The following is a 22,788-nucleotide window of genomic DNA, read 5'->3' as shown; positions in this document are numbered from 1 at the left end:
TTAGCAAATATTAAGATTTAGAATAAAATACTTTGGTATTCCTCGTTAAAGAAAATATGGTCAATAGTAGGAGGGTGGTAAGATAAAAAAAGAGAGAGAAATGATTAATAAAACAAGTCGTTTATGAAATATTTATATTATAGACCGATATATTTTAAGATTGACGAAGTACACTTTTCACTTAAAGATTATTAGCGATCAATGTGAGCAACTGTGTCAAGTCTAGGATTTGAATCCAGATGAATTGGTTTTACAAAAAAATCATTTATATTTATGAATAAATTTCACACGCTTCGTATACTTATATTTACAAAGAGGGAGTAATAATCAGCTAGATTGGCCGCTGGCTGTTAGCTAGGACTAACACACACTATCTATACCCATACTCTTCTCCAGTAGTACATATCATGAGGCGATGGTTAGGTGCGGTAGCTGGTGATGAGCAGCGTCACCAATTCTTCCTGGACGCCGATCGATCGGTTTTGGCGTAGCAGTCACTACTCGTTGCTCTGATCTCTCGCCGGATCGGAGTTAGCTAGCGTTTGGTGAGACGTGTCTCTCGTTAGGCGAATAAAGGTGGGATATAGCTCATCCATCAGTTGCAGCTGTGTTCCAGTATTGCAAAGATCAGATGCCTGTGCTTTGGATCATATATATGTTCTGAAGATCTGATCTGATCTGATCACTTAGAGCACCTAATTGCATCAATTCAGATGTAATTGCTGCATCAATGCGCCCGTGTCGGTGGGTTATGGAGATGATTATAGTTAATGCAACAAGAACTGCTTAATTACTCATCATCAACAGTAGCTTAGCTAACTAAGTACCGATTTGATGTAATAAGTTTCACTTCGAAATTAAATCAGGGGTAAAGAATTCCATAGTTTTCTACTTAAGTTAACGCCAACTTACAAGCGATGTTGGAAAGTTGATCGAATTGGTAAATCAAATGTCTCTAAATTCTCTCCATTGAGGGATCTAAAGTGAACTTATTCCCATCGATGCAGCAGAGACGGCAAGTTTCGGCCCATTTATAAAGCCCATATGGGGATCCAACCCAACTCCCGTTGCTTTTTGTTGGACCCACTTGGTGGGAACGGCCTGGCACTACGTGGGCCGTGGCCCATAGGAAAGGGAAGTGTGTGCCTCGCAAGCCTCGTCGTCTCTCTCCGGCTCGCCGACTTCGCTCGCCTTCCTGCCGTCGCCTCCGGTGCCCTCTGCTGCTGCTGCCGGCGCGTGCGCCACCGCAGCGGCGCCATCGCCGTCGCCGTCGCCGCTGACCTAACGTAGGTACGCCTCGATCTCGATGTCTCCACCGCCACTCCCCGAACCCTACGGACTCCCTCCCAATCACGCCGCCGGGGTGGCCCGCCTCGATGCCTCCCACCGTAGTGGCGCGCCGCTGGGTTCCGATTTGACTGGCTGCGAGCAAAGCTAAGAGGGTGATGGGGTTGATACGCATCTCGGTTGGTTTGGCTGTGCTTGCGCGATTTCTCTGTCTAACGGGTCCTGACTCCTGCGTTGGTACATATATCGGGAGATGTGGGTGTGATCACCCGTTGCGATTTTTTCATGATTTATTTGTTTACCGACCACTCGAATCAGAGTATCACTTGTGTTGGACCAAATCTATAGTATCGATTAGCTGCGGATTTAGCATATTGTTTGTATCGTGATCGTTGTGACACTATAATGGCTATGACATGCTCTTCTTCTTCTGATGATTTCAATGGTTCAGCTGAAAAATGAAGAGACAACTTCCCATAAAAGGTGCATCGGGGGCCTCGGGATCTGGGCATGGAAAGAAAGCTCCTCAGGAGCTGGAGAACGTCTTGAAGCAACATTTCGGATATTCAGGCTTTCGAGGAAAGCAACTAGAGGCTATAGAAGCTGTTCTTTCAGGTGCTCTTCCCGTCTGTGTTTGTGCTTGTAGTCTTTATTTCTTTTTAGTTTTGCTGAATATTTCTGGTCAAAAGAACTTTTGTTGCTGATCACTGAAGTATGCTGTCTGAAACTTTTGTGCACCATGGATTCTATTAATGTAACAAGCAATTTATTTCTAGGAAGGGATTGCTTTTGTTTGATGCCAACTGGAGGTGGAAAATCAATGTGCTATCAGATTCCTGCTCTAGTGAAGTCAGGCATTGTTCTTGTTATCTCACCCTTGATAGGTGAATTGATCCACCAAACTTCAGTTATTTCCAGAAAAAAATAGTACTTGACAAATGTGCATATACTAATAGCTTCTTGATATGGTTGAAAAATCTGCTGCTTAGCACTAATGGTAAGCTGTGTTATCTGTTGGTATCTTTTTATTGTTGTTCCTGAATACTATGGATCATCATGGTTTATGAAAATTACAGGAGAATCAGGTTGCCAGCTTGAAAAGCAAAGGTATTCCAGCTGAGTTTCTCTCGTCAACACAAACATCGCACAATAAACAAAAGGTAAGGTTTCCACATTGTGCAGATTAAGGTTTACCTAGGATATTATCAATTATTTATGAAAATTTTCGACTCTTTAGTTTCAACTGAAATTTTGACTCTATAAATTCATAGCTGGCTGAGTTTACCTGGTCACATGGTTAGTTCGGTATGATAACACTCTTCCTCTTGACTTTGTAATTTGTCATACATGCCTTTCTCCCAGATACATGAAGACCTTGATTCTGGTAATCCTTCTCTAAAATTGCTATATGTTACTCCTGAGTTGGTTGCAACATCTGGGTTCAAGGCAAAGCTAACAAAGCTCTACAATAGAGGTCTCCTTGGTCTTGTTGCTATTGATGAGGTATAAATTAAGTAGTGTCTTTACTCCTCTAGTAACACCCTGTTCTTCTTTTATCTGTGATGAAGAGCATCTGTGGCTTATTTTGCATTTTTTGTCTCTACAGGCTCATTGCATTTCAACTTGGGGCCATGATTTCAGGTATGCATTTATTTTTAGTGTTTGGTGGTGGCTACTTGCTTTCGTCTGTTGCCCGTTTGCAGATTCATTGGTTAAAAAATGGGTTGAAGCATTCCTCCTTGTTACAGAATTTGTAAATTGTTCTACTCATTTTAATGAAATACAGACCTAGTTACCGCAAGCTTTCATCACTGAGGAACCAGTTCCCAGACATACCTATATTAGCTTTAACTGCAACCGCAGTTCCAAAGTAAGACACTATCCCCTTAATAGTCACTACCTGCCACCATCACTTCTCTTGATATTTTAATCTAGTGTTTTCTATTCACACTTCATTCTCTTTTTCTTTACACCAGAGTCCAGAAAGATGTGATATCGTCACTGTGCTTGAGAAATCCATTAATTCTTAGGGCATCATTTAATCGGCCTAATATATTCTATGAAGGTAAGTTTTCCAACTTATGGGTTCTTGAACACTTAGCTTGAGTGCACCGACCTTTTATCTTTAGACTGGGGCATTTGTTTTCTTGGTATGTTGACTATTCTTCTGTTTTTACATTTCCATGCTTTCCATCATCTATTGTGGACGCGGGACAGTATTACTGATGTTCCCTTCCCTCATGATTATTTAGTACTTTTCAGTTATGTATCTCCCAGAACATATGGTTCCTGTCAATTGTTTACTGCTATGCCTATATTTTGTCTCTATGTTCAATTCTCTCTTAATTACATATTATAATATAAACTACTTTTTGCAGTTCGCTACAAGGATCTCCTTGATGACGTTTATTCTGACATATCAAATTTACTGAAGTCCAGTGGAAATGTTTGCTCAATTGTGTACTGTCTTGAACGTGCGGTTTGTGATGATCTAACTATGCATTTGTCACAGCAGGGTATCTCCTCTGCTGGTACGTTAATTTAAAGTCACAATTTCTAAGTCTTAAGACCTATTAGGACTGTTGAATTGAGAATTTTCATGGCAGTCCTGTGTTCTCCTTATCAGCTTATCATGCTGGCCTAAATAGCAAGGTGCGGAGTTCTGTTCTTGATGATTGGCTTTCCTCGAGAACTCAAGTTGTTGTTGCCACTGTTGCATTTGGGTATAGTTTCCCTCCACATCATTTGAAATATCATTTCTGTTATGTGACATGCTGATTCCATGTCTACAAGTTCCAGCACACATGTAGTATCTGAGTACTGTTACCTTATTACCTTCCAACCTGTAGTACTTGTTTATGATTGATTTTGGCTTCTGTACTTATATTATATATTTTTTCCAAATGAGGCTCTTACTCTGTTTCCCTCTACATCGCCTCTTTCAATACGGGACTTCGTGTGCATTGATATGTTGATTCTCCTTCCACAGAATGGTATGTTATACTAATTGTTTTTTTTTTGTCAGTCTTTCTGAAGAAGTGCTTTGCTAATACATTGGGTTTTATTTTTTTTTCAGGGTATTGATAGACAAGATGTCCGTATTGTGTGTCACTATAACTTGCCTAAGTCCATGGAAGCCTTCTACCAGGAGTCAGGACGAGCTGGCCGTGACCAACAGCCTTCCAAAAGTGTTCTATATTATGGATTAGATGACCGAAAGAAAATGGTAATTAGGTGCCAGATTGTACATTGTCATTGAACATGAAAACTGAGGCTTCTATGGTCTTACTCTTACAGGAATTTATTTTGAGAAACACCAAGAACAAAAAGTCAGAGTTATCGTCCTCTTCAACTGAACTTTCAGAGAAGGCCTTAGCCGACTTTAGTCAGGTTGGTGCACTCTTGCTACCTAACATGGAATTGGTCTACTATATCATGCAGTAGATTTCATGTTTTTTTTTACTTGCATCTCTTGATGCAGATAATTGATTACTGCGAAAATTCTACCTGCCGACGAAAAATGATCATTGAGAGCTTTGGGGAGAAGGTATGACATTAATCCTGAATATATTACTAATACTCCCTCCGTTTTTTAATAGATGACGCCGTTGACTTTTTCTCACATGTTTGACCATTCGTCTTATTCAAAAATTTTATGCAAATGTATAAGATATAAATCACACTTAAAAGTACTATGAGTAATAAAACAACTCATAACAAAATAAATTATAATTACGTAAATTTTTTGAATAAGACGAATGGTCAAACATGTGAGAAAAAGTCAACGGCGTCATCTATTAAAAAACGGAGGTAGTATTTTCTAGTTTTTTACTTCCACTATTGCATGCTAACCTGTAAAATGAGTAGGTACAACCAACTTTATGCCAACGCTCATGTGATGCTTGCAAACACCCAAATCTAGTGTCCTCACGTTTGGAGGAACTTCGTCGTGTGCCCACCTGTCGCTATAACAAGATATCCCCAGTCTTCAAAAGGTATGTTAGTTGTGAACTGGAATTTTCCTTCATGTACTCATGATGTTGCCTTTTAGAGAGAACGCACATTGCATAAACATTTTTTTGACCTCTCTTTTCATGCAAAATAATATAATGGGTATATCCATCAAGATAGAACTGATAACAAATCTTATGTGAAGTAGTTGAATTTTGGGCAACAAAATCTACCTTTTTCGATCGGCGTTGGTACCCCTACTTGTTCATCTATAACTTTTTCTCATCGGACAGTGGCACATAGCATTTAGTAGACTCAAGACAGACTAAGTGGAGTAATTTACTTCTGGATTATGCTGTACTAATAATTCATTTGCTTGGCAGCTCGTTGGCTAATCCAAAACACATGGAGACAGAATTTTGGAATCGTGAAGATGATGCAAGCATATCAGTTGAAGATATATCTGATTCCGATGGTAGAGCTCACCTTTTCCCCTCTTTGTGCGTATATGGTCACTGTGCACTAATGTCTGTGGGGTAATGGCAGATGGGAAGGAGGTGGTGAGCAATACTGCCATTTCAAAGCTCCCATCAAAAGCAGGGCTAGATGCAAAATTTGAAGCATTGGAGCGTGCTGAAAATGCTTATTATCAAGCTAAAGGTCAGACCAAGCAGCAGGTGATAGTTTGCCTTTTTGTGATTCTTGTTTCTTTCGCAACAACAATGAGTTAATAACTGCTTATAAATTTGACAAGACATATTTTTGAAAGAATCTATCACGTTGCTCAGCTAGTCATAAACTTCAACTAGTGATATAAATAGGGTGGGAAGCTTGTTGACAAGAAGAGCATATCTCAGACACTAAGAGATGCAAGCCAAAAGCGATTGTTGAATGGCCTTGGACAAGCAAAGTTGCGACTTGGGAATCTACCGTGAGTTTGTTTTATTCTACAATGATTTATTGTCAATACATGATTTGTACTGTCAGTTTCTTTCAAGTTTCTTCACTCATTTTTTGGCCGATAATTTCATAAGTATTAGGCCCCTTTGGTTTATAGGAAATACACAGGAATTTCATAGGATTCCAATCCTATAGAGAAAAAAAAAACCATGAAGAGGCCTTTGGTACAAAGGATTTAATCATTTCTTTCCCTTTGAAATACCTATGGAATGACAATCCTATACAATCCTGTGTTCTTTTAAAAAAAATTCTTAAAAAGCAGGGCACTCACGTTGTTCATCTAAAATAACAATCTTGTATTTTTTCCTATCTTGTATGCAAACACATGTTTTGAAGTTTTCCCTATGTTTTTCTTCCCATAGGATTGGAGAAGCCAAGCAACTCCATTCTTATGTTTTTCCTATTACCGTGTTTTGACTTTATTGTGTTCCTAAGGGAGCCTTAACCTTGGGTATAGCATTCGGTCTAAAATTTCATGAGTATTACCCTTTGGTTCAAAATTTCATGAGTATTAATATTTGGCCTTACATATTATAGGTCGTTTTGACTTTTTTTCTAAGCCAAACTTCTTTAGATTTGACCAAGTTTATAAAAAAATATAGCAATATTTTTAACACAACAAAAAAAAATCAAAATATGTTCAATGTTAGAAATATTTTTTTGTTGTGTTAAAAATATTGCTAATTTTTTTGGTGCTTTAAGTGTTGCTCTATTTTTCTATAAACTTAGTCATGACTTAAAAAAGTCAAAGCAACTTATAATATGAAACAAAGGGAGTCCTTTAGTCTAAAAATACATGAGTATTAGCCTTCGGCCTAGGGCTGTCAAAAAGGGCTCGAGGCTCGCGAGCTGCTCGAGCTCGACTCGTCTTAGGCTCGATTCGAGCACGGCTCGAGCTCCAGACGAGCCGAGCCCGAGCCTCTCCCAAAGCTCGCGAGCTCTGTCGAGCCGAGCTCGAGCTTCCAACGAGCTTAATAATATATAATTTTTGTTGTTATTTAATAAATTAGGAGGTTATATATGTTATTTGTATGTCAAGTATTGGCATCATATATTTATTTTATTATTTTTCCTCTTCCATTTACATGGTGAACTAGAAATTATTTTTTAAAAGATTATCCTTGAAATATATATTGTTTTACTGAAAAATCGAGCTCAGTAGTCGAGCTCGAGCCGAGCCTGTTTGAAAGCTCGAACATTTTATAGGCTATGTTCGAGCTCAGCTCAAGCTTGTATCGAGCTCGACTAGTTGACAGCCCTACTTCGGCCCAAAAATACATGAATGTTAGTTTTTGGCCCAAAATCTCCTAAGCTTCACCCCATAATTTCATGAGTTAGCTTTTGGCCCAAAATTCCATGAATGCTAACCTTGGGCCCAAAAGCGTTTTAGTATTAGCCTTTGACCAAATAACACATCTAGTGTTAGCCTTTGGCCAAATAACACATGAATTAGCCTTTCGCCCTAGAACACATGAACATTAGCCTTTGACCAAAATTTGTGGGTATTAGCCTTCTGTTGGCCCAAAAATGTGATTGTTTTCCATCGGCCCAAAAACACGCACATATTAGCCTTCGGTCCCATGAGTATTAACCTTGGGCACAAAAATGCTTGCTAGCCTTCACCTATAAACATGCAAGTATTAGCCTTCGGCCCAAAAATTAATGACCCAAAAATGCATGATTATTAGCCTGTCTTGAAAATACATGAATGTTTGCCTTTGGCCGAAGATTTGTTAAGTATTAACATTTGGCCCAAAAACGCACGACTTAATGCCTTATAAAGACATGAATGTTAGCTTTGGCCCAAGATTTCAGTAGTATTAACCTTTGGCCAAAATTTTTAGTAATATTAATCTTGGGCCCAAGAACATGTTTAGCCTGTTGCCAAAATTCCATGAGTGTTAACCTTGGGCGCAAAAATGTATAATTATTGGCCTTCGGCCTAATTACGGATGAATAAGCTTTAGCCCATTTACACGTATATTAGCCGATACTCCCTCTGGTCCAAATTAAGTTCACTTTTGTACATGAATTTGGACATAGGTTATATCCAGATTCATGTACAAAAGTGAATTTATTTTGGCACGAAGGTAGTAATGTTCATGTGTTATTTGGTCAATGGCTAAAACTAATGCGTTTTTATGCCCAAGGTTAGCACTCATGGAATTTTAGGCCAGTGACTAACATTCATGCGTTTCTGGCACACTATTAATACTCACAAAATTTTGGGCCAAAGGATATTACTCAGAAAATTTGTACTAAAAGCTAACAATCATATGTTTTTGGACCGAATTTCAATGCTTGTATGTTTCTGTAGCTTTTTTCAAACCGAAGGCAACATTCATGTGTTTCATTTGCGTAAAGGTTAATATCATGAAATTTTGGACCAAAGGCTTTATACTTGTGTGTTTTGGGGATGAAAGACAAATAATCACGTGTTTTTGTTCCCAAAGGTATTAACTCATAAATTTTGGTTGAAGGCTAATGGTGATGTGTTTTGGGAGCAAAAGGCTAACTAATGTGTTTTTAGCTAGAGGTTATTAGCGTTTTGTGCCTAGGTTAGCACTATTGGAATTTTGGGCTAACATTTTTATGTTTTTGGGCCCAAGGTTAATACTCATGAAATTTTGGACCAAAGGGCGATACTCATGAAATTTTGAGCCAAAGGTCAATTCTCATGAAATTTTTGGTGAAAGGCAACTCACGTATTTTTACGTCGATGGTTAATAAACACTCATGAAAGTCTGGGCCAAAGTTTAATAGTAATGTAATTAGGACCGAAGGCAAACAATCATGGGTCCAAGCTTAATACTTGTGAAATTTCAGGCAAAGACTAATGGTCATGTGTTATTCGGCCAAAGGCTAATATTAATGTGTTCTCTAAATATGAGTATTACCCTCCTGTGCAAAACTTCAGGGTATTAAACTTTGACCCAAAATTTTCCCCTTCGACCTAAAAAAATAAGTGTGTTAGCTTTCAGCATAAAAAAAAGATTAGTTTTAGCTTTCAATCTAAAAAATATGCCTCCAACTCAAAAATTCACGAGTATTACTTAAGAGCCAAAAAGTCTTGAGTACTATCCTTTGTTCCAATATGTATGAGTATTAGCCTAAGGCCAAATAGCTCATGTATGCCTTTGGGCCATTTATGTATCTATAAATCTTCAACCCAAAAATTCATGAGTATTATGCCTTCGGCATGTGTACGCATTTATGTATGATGAATTCGGCCTGATAACTCATGAGTATTCACCTTTGGCCTATTTACTCATCTGTATAAGCCTTCAGCCCAATAAATCATGAGTAAAAGCCTTTGACCCAATAAATTTATGAGTATTAACCGTTGGCCCATTTACACATGTATTTGCCTTTGACCCAAAAACACGTCAGTATTAGCTTTTGTTCCTGAATTCATCTGTTATACTTGGGCCTCAAAACACGAGTATTACACCTTTGATCCAATAGTGCATTTGTATTAGCATTTAGCCTAATAATCCATGATATTAGCATTTGGCTTATTTAAGCATGTATGTAAGCCTTTGTTCCACTGACTTGTGTATATAAGCCTTGCTCAATAACTAATGAGTAAATTATGCCTTCAGCCCAGAAATGCACGGAATTACATCAAAGCTATAACAGGATGGATCCATTATATTTTTGTTTTCAGATTTGTGGTGCTTCTCTTGCACTGTGAAGTGTATATGATTGCTAATGATTTCAATGAATGGGTGCTTTCAGGTTTGATGAAGAGCCTTCTGCAGCACACCTTGAGGTAGAGTGCTTCAAGAAGTACGAGAAAGTGGGCAAGACGTTCTACAACTCGCAGATAGCCGCCACAGTTCGGTGGCTTTCGTCTTCGAGCCTCGACCAGATACAGGACCGCCTCCACGCCCTTGCTGACCAAATCACAGATCATGGTGCTGCGGCAAGCTCCCCTTCCATCGTCCCAGAGTCTCCTCCAGCATCTCCTGATGTAATCTGTAAAATCCCTGGAGAAGCTACTAGCAACGAAGCTAAGGACATACCTCTGAAGAACAACACGGAGGAGTTTGTAACGACGGAGCATTCTGACGAGATTGCAAAGGTGGCGGTTTTATCTGAAAATATGGAGCTCCCCAAGATACCATCATTCAGAGAATTCATGAGCCAAAAAGGAAGGGATCGTGCAACGAGTTCTTCCAAAGTAGAGAGCCTGCCTTCCGGTGTTCGTAGAAAGGTTGGCATTGAGAAGCAAGGGACGACGGGACCATCCAAGAAGATGAAATCATGAGTGATGACATCACTGTTGTACGTACTGCATACAACATCCTACCGGATGAATTTTTCAGTAGAAATACTCCCAATGGTTCATATTATAAGACTTTCTAGCATTGTTCATATTTTTTTTTATAGATGTTAATGAATCTAGACACACATATATATATATATATATATATATATATATATATATATATATATATATATATATATATATATATATATATATATATATATATATATATATATATATATATATATATATATATATATATATATATATATATATATATATATATATATATATATATATATATATATATACCTACATAGGATACCCATATGGAACTCCATGGTGCCCGGGCTCCAAGGTATAAAACACACAAATTCTCTCAAATTTTTAAAAATTTTCAAATTGTGAGTATATACCTAGGTATATGAATTTGATTCATACATATACCTAACAAGAAAACAACTTAAACTCAACTTTATTTCACAATTCATTATTACATACCTAACGAATTATATGTTTGAATGTTATATATCTAGAACCAAAATCTAACAAAAAAAAAAGGTTCAAACTCAGTTCAAACTTGTTTGAACTTATTAGTAAAGAAGTTAATGTTCATATCTAAACATTTAAAAAAATTTCATACTCATTCAAATTGGGTATATACTCAATTTGAATCTTGGAGCCCATACTCCATATAGCACCAATTAATATATATATATATATATATGTCGAGATTCATTAACATATATATGAATGTGGACAATACTAAAAAGTCTTATAATATGAAACAGAGGAAGTACATAAATTTCTCAGCAGAAATGCGGCCATTTCTTTTCTTTAGCTGATGTTTTAGTCCATTTCTATTCTTTAGCTGATGTTTTTAGTCAACATTGCAAGTTTGCGTGAAATAATCTGTTCTGCAAATGGGATGTTGACAGATTTTGTGCTGCAGATCCGTGCCTACGATACACTTAAAGTTACATACGACTAAGATTGTATGGGCACGGGAAAAACTAAAATTGTATGCTACTTACACTTGGAAGTTACATACGACTTGCACTTGAATTACATTTGTAATTATATCTAAGTTAATATAATTACAACATAATTATACTATAATTACATTTAATAGATTTTAGGGAAATTTTCCGTTCAAAGTTGTATAGCTAATCCCTTAAATAATTTCACATCCTCTAAACGAAAAAAAGGTAGAAATTTCTTTGCGTAACAGAAATGGTCCTTGAGTTTGTAAGAAATAGGGCAACGTTTGTGGTGCCTTGTGATTAGGGACCTGAGAATTCTGTAATTATTCCAGAGGATGTTAGATACACTTAACGAAACTATCATTCTATTGCATCAGCGTTTACAACAGCTGGAACTACATATATGTATGTGTCAAACTAGGGAACTTCACTGTCAAGACAATCACTGACTGGGAATGACGAATCCTTCTCAAGCTCAGCGATCAACTGCTCAATATTTCTTCTATATATAGGCATGTAATGATCGTTAATCATCATTTTTGAAAGCCTCAGTTTGCCATATAATGACCTTGGGGTCAAGAAGATGCCTATTCTGGTGTCCGAATCACCGGTCGTGTCATCTTCATGAGGCACGCTCGACTCTTCGGCACTGACTGTTTCCTCTATGGTGGAAGTTAATATATGCATGATTTTTCCTGGAGGATAAAATCTATGTACCTCCTTGTCATTGGTCTCACTGAGCACATCTTCAGCTGTGCCACCCACCTCTTCAGTAATAGCACTTTCAGTCATATCCTCCACTATTTCGTCATCTTCACTCCTTCGGTACAACTCATTTTCAAGTTGCTGCCACAGCTCTACGTCAGTCATCCTGTCCTCATCCACATGGTGATCAATGATGTCCTCACCGTCACTATCTACCTTCTCATCCATCATTCCAACAGCATCTGACACCTCACTCGAACTCTGAACCTCTTCTGATGAAGCAAACTGCATGGTTTCAGTTTTAACTATCTCTGTGGTTTCAGTCAACAGAGAAGTGGACTCAGAGCCATCATTTGTTGTTGCTCTTATTTCTTCTGATGTTACTGTTGAAGTGGATACAGTATTAGTTCGCCTCCTTGGGCCAATACATGTCCATGAGGATAGCTGAAGTGCTGGTCTTGTCCAAGCTGCTTGTGCTACACTACGAGCTCTCCTCATTACAACCTGACCATAAGGATACATAGCCAACATTATTAGTCAAGGATAACATAAATGTATTTGAACTTAGCGAGAACAAAGCTATGGAGGCAACCTGTGTCCCGGTAGATACAGGTCTTAGGATAGCACCAGCACCAGCTACTCTTGCTTTGGCATTTGCTATTGAAGGAAGTCTTGATCCCAAGGCTGACGCAGATCGATAGAAAGTGCTCAGAATTCTGGTTTGCTCTATTTGGTGGCGCAGATCGTTTAACCAGGCAGATGCAGTAACCTGTATGCAATAACTTCTATTTTATATTTTGAAAAAAGCAGGAGTTATTTTATTACAAAAATGGCATTATTGTGAGCTATGACGATATACAAACATCCCTACAGACATGAAAAAAAAAGATATTTTTTATGCAACTTAACTATGACTATTATATCTTATATCTACTTCAACAAGAATAAGAACTCATATCAATTACAACAATCCTGTTGACAGTTGATAAGCTGATAAGACTAGCTGTAATACTATGTTCCACTGCAGAGAATAAATCAATAGAATGCAAAAAAAACCTCTGAACGAAGATCGTCTACTGATGCAGCTGAAAAGGTTGGCACCAGATCAGCTCCATTGATGACTGTAGTGATAAAATGCACTCCTGATTCTGCCAGATCCCATGTCATACAAGCAGCTGCAAAATAGAGCATCAACAAAACAATAAATCAATCCCAATATTGCAACTTCTGTATTGGAGATATGGTAGTCCATCAACATTTTGTTCGGAGTTTGCAGTGGAAAAAACTCCATGTTCTTAAGATGCAAATATGCACATGGCTCTATTAGATTCGACAGGCCTAACTTCTAGGAGAATCAAAAGTAAGCTTCCAATGAGAATTGGGGAAGAAGAGTTAAGTTTATATGAGATTCTAGGTAGACAACAATTATGTTTATGATAGCTCCAAACAATAGCAGTTTCAATCTTAAGATCATTAAATCACTATCTACACCATAAGTTGATCTAAAAAGATAAGGATTGGAACCATTGTACTCAAACGTGAGGAAAAAAACATGTTTACTTTTCTGCCCCAAAATATTAAGATGCACGTTTCAAATACCCAAAGAAAAAAGAACTTATTCGTCAAAGAGATATCTAGTCCGTTATCCTATAATGTTTACTGCATGAGATGCAGGTTTATGTTAACAAAGGAGATGGCCAGTGGAATAAGGAAAAGTGACAAAGCAGTATTTTCAATTTTCATTGTTCAGTGTGCAGCAAGATAACTCTCAGAAAAACATCATAGCACACATACCTGGAGCAAAGGAGACACAAGTAGTAGATGCAAACTCCTGCTGTTCCCTCAGGACATATGTCAACAGAGCTGCTGTACCACCACCAAGTGAATGTCCAACAATCTATACAAATTTACCATGAACACAATACAGAATAAGTGCATCCGTCTCTAAATGGTTGTGCTGATACGACGTTCAGCACTATTACAACAGTGGGTAGGAGAGCACAAAAACAGTGCAAAGCGCTGTACCTTTATTTTATAATCTGGATGAGTATGCAATGCCTGAGCAAGACAAGGGGCTGCAAGCTTTGCAATCCATCTAGCTGCTGCAACCATCCCAAAGTGCGCGTACCCTAAAACTAAATCGCTAACACCACCTTCCTGTACAATAGTATGGTGGAATGGAACCACAGCACCAGTGGCTGCTGTTAGTGTGTCCCTGATGCTGTGGGTTCCCCTAATTAATAGAAGTATACATTGCTTGTCTCTATCAAGTATAATGGTGAAAGCTGGCTTCAAAATCTGCAAGGATCCCAAGAAAAACACCAGATCAATGCAAAGTAGGCACTTTTTTCCTTGTGAAATATTACAGGAATGCAGAATCAGCAAGAGAAGAGATACCCCTAAAGAAACACAGGTAAAATTCACTCACTCCTGCTTTAGGCTCTTGCATAAGAACATCCTCCGAAGAGTAGCCAGTCGCCTCCAAAAACAACGGGAACGGCTTCTTGGAGAAATGCCAACATAGTGTCAACAAATTTAAATGATGCTTTAAGTCAGCAATTACTGGAGCTCCATTGAGCTCCACACTATCATCTCCAGCATATATGCTTGCTACAGGTACATTCCCCTGGAACACATGTCACAACCAGTGGATCAGAAACTCTGCTGAAGTGTGTGTGTGCCGGTGTGCACTACAGATTAGTTTTATGCTGTAAAAAATATGCTTTCAGTTGTATGTATTTAGGATGGGCAGCATTGTGGATGGTAACATACAAAAGGAATGGGGGTAAATTTAATGGAGTGAAATGAGGGAACATATCCTATGCACACAAGTCTTCTCATATATACTAAAACATGTCACCAAAAATTCAAAAAAAAAAATGTATATGTACTTTTAGTAGTATTACATCTATCTGTAAAGTCTCATTTTCAAATTCATTATATATAGTGAGCAAAAAAAAAGAGACAAATTTCTAACAGATTTATACTCTCAAAACTGTCAAGAGTTTTTATCTTTTCTGTCACGGCTAAAATATATTGATTTGAGGTTAAGACTTTGCATATAAGTGTAATACTATTGGAAGTACTTGTACATTTTTTTCTAGATTTTTTTATAAAATTTGTTAGTTGGTGGGCACAGTGTTTACACGAGAAGGCTTGTGTACAGGATATGTTCCCATGAAATGATATATACATAAAGGGCTTCTTTCAATGATACCATAATTTTTTTTTATCCATACTACAAAAATCCTTCATGTACTTCTACCAGAAATTGTTGTTCCGGAGAGGGGTAAAATTTTGCAGGGTTGTATGGAGCACCTTCTCCCTTTACTTATATCAGATGTTCAAGACAAAAAGCCAATAATACAGATTGAATAATATGAGGTAAATGATCTGCGAGCTGTTCAGATCGTCAAATCAATTTATAGGCTAGGATAAAGTGTTTCCAAAATTATTTTACTTTTAGTTTAACAAAATTGAAGAGCCCCATTATGCTAACAAAGCTAATATAAATGCACACTGCACCATATTATAATCACTACAATATTTGCAAGATAAATCATGGAAGCAGACCCTATTAGCTTACAATTATTAAGTAGTACAAATTACAAAGATGCATGTTTATTAGCAACAAAGGAATGGTTACCAACCTGCCTCTTGAGGAGGAAGCTAATCCCAAAAGCGAGGTCACCGATGGGCCACTTCCCAAGGGTCTCTGAGTATGTGAACCGCAGTGTCTCCGACAGAGTGGAAATTGTCTCCAGCCATGTGGCAGGGGCACGAACATCCCTCCTTGACACCCTGCTCCTGCTGGTGGTACTGAGGGCCCCCCTCGTCGCGGCATCTCTTTCATTGCCGCAATCGCCTTCCTGATTCAGCTTCTCCACCTGAAGCCGGCGGTTCAGCGTGTAGTACAGAAGCGCAGCCGCGCCAGCTGCGGTTGCCATTGTTGCTGTCGCCATAGCACCTGCCTAAGAAACGCCCCCACTCCACTAGCTTGCTCACAGCCTCCACTCCAGTGGAGCACCACCACCACCACCACCACCACCACCACCCAAGGTTATTAATGGCGCAGCCAGACAGCGTTAATTTAATCCCTCTGATTCTTCCGCTGGAGATGCAATCTTGGGCAGCACAAAGTCAAACCTGGTACCACACAGATAGATTTCGAGCCTTAATATTACAGCGAGGCCGTCGATTTTTCACCGAGATAATAATTAGCCGTTACAAACGGGAAAACAAACCCTAATTTTCCCAGCCCTACATACAGCACAAGTAGTAATAATGGATCATTGAACCCCTACACCAAATCAACCCCCCAAAAAAAACCACAAGATAATAAATCGACCGAGAAAACCAACGTGCGGAAGCAACGAATTACCTCGAGAATCACCGCCAAATCACGCACACACAAGAAAAAGAAAGAGAGCGTAAAGGCTCAAACGCGGAATAGTAGGAGATTAAGATTACCCGGAAGAAGAACGCGTCCGAGCGACTCGGGGAGGCGGAGTCGATCCGGATTAGGACCCCGAACTCGCGGTCGCGGCTAGGGTTTAGGACGGGAGAGGAGGAGGGATATAGGAAGGAGGCGGCGCGGCTCCTTCCTCCGGATGGAATCGGTGGCGGCCGCCGCGTCGCGTTCGTGTGGAGCCGAGCCCTGCGGCGAATGGGGGACGAGGAGGAGGAGGAGGAGGGATTTCGGTGGGAGGGAGACGCGGCTCTTCTCTTTTTTTTCTTTTTTATTTTTTCTTTTCCGGGAAGCGGTTTGCCGCTGCCGCTGCGCGAAGTCAAGTGGTCCGATGCGTTGCGTGCGGTGGTGGGCCGGGGAAGGGGGCCCCAACTATATCCATAGGATAAGGGTCCGGTTACTTCGCGGCGAAGTGGGTCTCGGAGTAACAGTTTCCCGGAACTGTGAACTCGGTGAGACGGTGAGTAGCGATTTGTGTTTGTGCCCGTCCAAACTCCAAATCAGGACTGTTATCCAGTTATCAACAATTCAAACAAACTCTATAAAAATATGAATTTCAGTTTTACCTTTTCTAGCTTGGCCAGTGTTTCAAGCGGTTTACCTTTAGGGGTTGTATTTTCTCCTACTCTATTCAATGAAAAGGTACACCTGTGCTGTTTTTCATTTAAAAAAGTAAATCTAGAACTGGATATGACATATTCTAGTATGTCTAGATTTGTTGCAATAAGATATGTCATATCTAGTTCTAGGTTGGTTTTTATGGAACAGAGGGAGTATATAAAAACAAATATTGGTACTACTCTTGAAGCAGGTGAAAATTTTATTTTTTGAGGTTTGGTGCTCTCCTGAGCGGGGAAGGAAGGCAGTCGTGGTGCCGTGCAGGTGAGAGCGGGCCACCGGTCCCGGTCCGTGTGCCTCCGTCCCCGGCCGCCGTGGGCGATCAACAATCATCCAGCAGTGCTGCAGTGGCCAGCGGCAACACCACCACCAACCTTCCAACACCAACTCGATCAACCGCGTCCCCCGCTTTGCACGCGCGATTCGGTCCATCCTGCCTGCGTCTGCGTGCCCTCCTGGTCCACACCCGGTCGCGAAAGCGCGCGGCACGGCACAAAACCGCAGGCAGATGTCGCCTGTCCGGAAGCGCATCGCGGCAGGCACGAGTGATGCCCAACAAAAAAACTTTTGCTTTGCATCGAGTTCGTCGTCGCGTTCTAGACACCGCTCTTTTTATCTTTTCTTTTCTCCCTTTCTCTCGGCACATGCATATGGAATGGATACGAGAGTTCATGAGGGGGAAAGAAATGCAGCGTAGACGTGTGAGACGGAAGTGATTCGCGATGGTTTGTTACCACATCATGCAAAAGAAAAGACAGTCGGTACTGAGTCAGTCGTAAACGGGTAATGATGTACTCCCTCCATCCCATAATATAATAATCTAATACCGGATTGGACATTTCATGATACACCGAATCTGGACAGGAGGTTATCTAGATTCATTGTAACATTTCAATGTCTCATCTAGTATTAGGTTGCTATATTATAGGACAAAGGGAGTAATATTTAAAGGATCCACTACAAAATTAGTGAACTACTCTATCAATATCTTCTACCGTGACATATGACATTGGTGCTAATTCTATCTTCTCAAGAATAACTGAAAGGTTTTCTTTTTACAGGTAGAGCCTAAATAAATTTAGAAACTACGTGAGCATCATGCATATGTATGCATCCATAAACCACCAATTGCAGCTTTGCAGGAGCATCGTTGCTCCAACTCCAGCAGTGAGCCTATATCCAGTTGTTCAGTGAACTTAAAGCCTCATATCTGCAGGTCCAGGACCAAGGATGCCTTTCTCATTATCCGCAGGAGGAAGTATATCAGTACGTGAGACCCTTCCATCGTCCATTGATGCCTGCTGCGTCCAGAGCCATTCCTGATATTTCACTCACAGTTAACAAAAAAATATCAGTAAAATGTGATAGTAAATATCAACACCTGCTAAATGCAGAGCAGACCTCTTCTTGATCATTCTCAGGATCATGCAATTCGGGTGTTACAATTGGTGGCATTGCATCTGGGTCAGGCTTCTGGAAAACAAAAGTTGAATACAAGCCTGCAGAAATTATATCAGGCAATGAGTAAACTGGGACCTTCAGTGAATCCTGAAGGGAAAAGGCTACATCACCTAAAATATCAAACGAACGAGCGACAAGCTTTCCACGCGGATCCACCAAACTGGAACCATAACCACCAAGCAATGGAGCAAACTGAGTTCTGGAGTCGGTGAGAACACACACACAAAAAAGTAACTATCAGCTTTAAACAGGGTAACCTAAGCATCGCAAATAAAAAAACCGAAGAATGGTTACTCTAAATAAACAACAAAATGATGCAAAGACAATAATATAGAACTTGCAATAGGATATTGGCACCTGTTATCATCGTAAAACTCGGTTAAATTCTGGATCTCTACATATTCAAGTCCTGCCTCCCTTGCTAATCTGTTTCAACATAATCTAACAATGTGATACCTTACGAAATAAGGCTGTACAACAATTGTTGGAAGACTAATAAGGAAAATATTACCTCATAAAGCTGGGAAAGTGGACCAGGCAGTGATTCTCGAACATTGATTCATTTGCAAATTTGAGTTGGTACTTTTTTCCAAAGAAAGGAAACCTGCACCATATTGCATATGATCCCTCACCATAACAAACCTGAATTTTTATATATATTTAAAATACACAAGCTCGAGTCATACTTTTCTTCCTCAACTTCAAAGGTGATGACATAGTTCTCTGAGCGAATGCTATTTGGAACAGTCTTCAGACCCTTATTATGTGAAGCCTCGACATTCTTTTGATATTTTGTCCTACAATTTAGAAATATCATATAAGTTAGAAACATCCAACAGTTACGGCTAACTCAATTGAGGTATCGATCTTATTCTTCTTGGTAATAATTCTAGCCTTCTATCTTAGCAACTGCAAAATTTATGCCATTGGCTATTTCTTATATAATCTATAATGCAAGAAGAGATTTTTTTTTTGGAAATAATACAATTTTAATGGAAAATCGCAAAAATATATGCCAATTAGACGAAATCGCAAGTTTAGCAACCTGTCGAACATCTGTGGTTCGATAGAGTACCTATCAAACAACCGTAGTTCGACAGGGTACCTATCGAACTGGGACAGTTCGACATGTGATAAAATATTTTTTTAAAAAAAAGAAAAAAACACTGTAGCACTGTAGCCGCGCCCCTATCGAACATTGCCTGCTCGATATGTCCCCTATCGAACTTTGCATGTTCGATATGTTCCTACCGGATACTGTAGCAAGTACTTATTTTTTTTTTCTTGGACCAACTATCCTGTCAAACTACTACAGTTGTTCGATAGGTTCCCCTGTCGAACCACGGTTGTTCCCCTGTCAAACCACGGTTGTTCGACAGGGTGCTAAACTTGCGATTTCGCCTAACCGACCTATATTTTTGCGATTTTCCATTAAAATCATATTATTTTTTTTAAAAAATCGCAAGAAGAAAGAAATTAAGACATAAACAAGGTTCTAAAAAACTTAAGTGTTATGCCCCTTGTAATACTTATGCAGCATAAAGGACTACTTATGCTATTTATGTGCTACAAGATTAGGCACCCATTGCCTGTATGCAGCCTTGAAGACCTTGGTCTATAACGCTAGACAGAAAAAAACAGAATTCTCATGAGTTGCCCATACCATATTGTAGATGAATCAGGAATTATGCCAACAAAATAGCCTCCAGGTTTGAGTAAAGATGATACATTATTCAGAAGCTTTTGAGCATGTTCCTCACTCTCGAAACATAACTGTCTTTCAATATAGATTAACAGTGAAGATTAGCAAAGCTCATAAGTAAACACCATATTACAGCAACAGAGAACAGACAACTTGCCTGCAAATGCTGCATACAACAAACTATATCTGCTTGGATGCCCTTTTCTTGCATTTGAGCTTCAAAGTCATCCTGTTGTATAAACCACTAAAAGTGTCAGCTATAAACTACTCATGCTAGAATGTTAGTGTATTTAGTTGCAAGTATGAAAGGAGGGATGGAGGTTGTACAGCAGAAGGATCTAACTCGATGAACTCAGACGTGAAAAGTTTCTTTCTGCTCTCCCACAGCTCACGAGCATCATTGACACCTGATGCAGAGGCATCTATTGTAGAAAGTAGTATGTTCGTCAAATTAACAAGACAGACTAGACAATGTAACCATGGAGAGGCTTAGGCTAGTGTGAATTATCCTACCAATCCCTATGTAGTGACCAATTTGTGCATCGCCCCACTTGTCTGTATCAACCCCACCATCACAATACAGGTCACAGACCTATTGTATTTCACAATCAACAAAGAGAAGCATCAGTTTTCTGATTCTAAGATTCACGCTGATCTGGAACATGCTGATCTGGAACAAAATCGAAGATCAGGAAAGAGGGGAGCAGATAACAGACCGTGGCATAAGGGAATGCGAAAATCTTGATAAGGGCAGTCTTAGCAAATTCATATAGCCGATGATGCGGTGTCACTGCCATGCACTAACCCTGCAATTACAGATAGTAGGACATGAGCCAATGATGAAAAAATATTTCTACAGATACTGCAATGGTGGTGTTGAGCACATACTAAAAAATAAATCGCAAAATCAAACAAATCTGGCTTTACTAACTCAGATAATAATAGCACATGCAACCGCTAACACTACGCTTCCCTAGTTCCTTAGAACTTAGAAAGTACACCAAAGGTTTAGGGTTTAGGGGGGTGAATTAGGTCAAAGTAATTCCTGCTCTAGTGACATAATTAGCAAAAAGCAATCGAGTTCTAAGAGCTTCCCGATCTAGAAACTGCAATAGCAGCAGCTCATCCTCGAAAAAAAAATCAACCCATTCGACAGTGCCCAATCTATCTACCGCGCGCGGCGCAGCAGGCAATGCGGGGACACCAACCTGGTGACGCGGCGACCGGATGAGGAGGAAGAAGAAGAAGCAACCGGCACCCGCGTGCTGGACGAGAACCCAGCGACGAGCCGCGGAAGGGGGCGACCGCGGCGGCGAGCGCCAAAGGCGGGCGGCGCGGAGTAGGCGGGGAAGCAGGGGGGAGTCGGGCTGCGGCTGATCGAAGCGGAGGGTGGGTGCGGAGGCCGAGCACGCAACGAAGGGGGAGGAGGAGAAGGCACGCGCGGATCGGGCGGCGAGGCGAGGCGGAGAGCGGAGGCCGGAGGCCGGAGGGAGGAGAACAGCGTTGCTCACAGGCACAGCGAAAGAGAGTCAAGAGTCAGAGAGAGAGAGAGAGAGAGAGAGAGAGAGAGGGCTGTTTGGGGAGCTGGAGCCTTCACCCTTCAGCTCTCACAAGCTCTGTAGATCTTCACAAGAAACTGTAATTGTAAAACTAAAAAATAAACTAAAAGTCAAAATATTTTCACCAATTAGCTTATCAGCCTCAGATAGCGGATCTAAATCCACTCAAGAACGGTAACATCGGATTTCGTGAAATCCATTGATAAACCGATAAAACTTGATCCAAAAAATGAAGAGGTTTTTGTTTTTAACCAAATCCGAAAAGTCCACATTTTTGGATTTCATTGAATTATAACCCTGGGCAAACGTAGCATGCGGAAATAGGAATACCTCTGTGTGTGGCCATACGGCTTGTGAGTAGTAGGGTTCAGAATGTCGATAAATTTCGATCGGATTTCTCATCGTCTCGAGTGTGGATTTCGTTTAGGATTTGTCAAAATTCATTGACAGACCCATCATTTGGTTGATAATAAGCAAAAGCGTAACGTTACATTTGCAAATAAAAAATAATTTGTGAATAAAACTTTTATATACGTGTTCTTAACGATTTAAAAGCAAAGGCCGAAAAACAAACTATGATGAAAAAGAAATCTTAAAATCAAATATTTAAGGTTGAAAATTTAAATTTTAGCTGATAAGCATAAGCGAAAAGATGAGAGGATGAAGCGTGGCAAAATTAGTCGACGTCTCGTTGGGCTCAAATTTCACTGGTCAATCGAGATCGCAAACCCACTCGTTCTCGTTGGGACCAGCTTTCACTTTGTAAGGCCCAGCTCACTGCAGACTGCACTCGGTTTAACTAACTTCTGTAAATTGTCCCTTTC

At 39.8% G+C, this 22,788-nt stretch overlaps 3 protein-coding genes across 3 annotated transcripts; 1 reads left to right on the top strand and 2 right to left on the bottom strand.

The window, feature by feature from the left end:
* Positions 1-1,158: 1,158 nt before the first annotated feature.
* Positions 1,159-10,575, top strand: LOC4330923 (ATP-dependent DNA helicase Q-like 3). The gene is made up of 20 exons (XM_015767464.3): positions 1,159-1,290; positions 1,739-1,902; positions 2,064-2,171; positions 2,277-2,284; positions 2,364-2,447; positions 2,650-2,790; positions 2,894-2,928; positions 3,074-3,157; positions 3,264-3,352; positions 3,666-3,818; positions 3,914-4,010; positions 4,277-4,280; positions 4,364-4,513; positions 4,585-4,677; positions 4,769-4,834; positions 5,155-5,282; positions 5,622-5,713; positions 5,785-5,915; positions 6,060-6,169; positions 9,937-10,575. The coding sequence occupies exons 2-20, from the start codon at positions 1,746-1,748 to the stop codon at positions 10,466-10,468; spliced, it is 2,262 nt and encodes a 753-aa protein (XP_015622950.1). The 5' UTR covers positions 1,159-1,290; positions 1,739-1,745; the 3' UTR covers positions 10,469-10,575.
* A 1,007-nt stretch (positions 10,576-11,582) lies between these two features.
* Positions 11,583-16,909, bottom strand: LOC4330922 (uncharacterized). Its single transcript, NM_001416977.1, has 8 exons — positions 16,627-16,909; positions 15,807-16,302; positions 14,585-14,782; positions 14,182-14,454; positions 13,951-14,053; positions 13,213-13,331; positions 12,749-12,925; positions 11,583-12,660 (listed from the first exon to the last, which is right to left on the bottom strand). Exons 2-8 carry the CDS (start codon positions 16,116-16,118, stop codon positions 11,869-11,871), a joined length of 1,974 nt encoding a protein of 657 aa, NP_001403906.1. The 5' UTR covers positions 16,119-16,302; positions 16,627-16,909; the 3' UTR covers positions 11,583-11,868.
* Positions 16,910-17,955: 1,046 nt separating this feature from the next.
* LOC4330921 (mRNA cap guanine-N7 methyltransferase 2-like) lies at positions 17,956-22,000 on the bottom strand. The gene is made up of 12 exons (NM_001416976.1): positions 21,614-22,000; positions 21,122-21,211; positions 20,919-20,997; positions 20,733-20,827; positions 20,563-20,634; positions 20,367-20,476; positions 19,390-19,500; positions 19,215-19,307; positions 19,061-19,129; positions 18,814-18,902; positions 18,644-18,741; positions 17,956-18,561 (listed from the first exon to the last, which is right to left on the bottom strand). Exons 2-12 carry the CDS (start codon positions 21,200-21,202, stop codon positions 18,439-18,441), a joined length of 1,020 nt encoding a protein of 339 aa, NP_001403905.1. The 5' UTR covers positions 21,203-21,211; positions 21,614-22,000; the 3' UTR covers positions 17,956-18,438.
* Between the last annotated feature and the right edge of the window lie 788 nt (positions 22,001-22,788).

Source organism: Oryza sativa, chromosome 2 (assembly GCF_034140825.1).
Source record: "Oryza sativa Japonica Group chromosome 2, ASM3414082v1".
In the NCBI taxonomy this organism is placed as follows: domain Eukaryota; kingdom Viridiplantae; phylum Streptophyta; class Magnoliopsida; order Poales; family Poaceae; genus Oryza; species Oryza sativa.
This window is presented reverse-complemented; position numbering and strand designations above follow the sequence as displayed.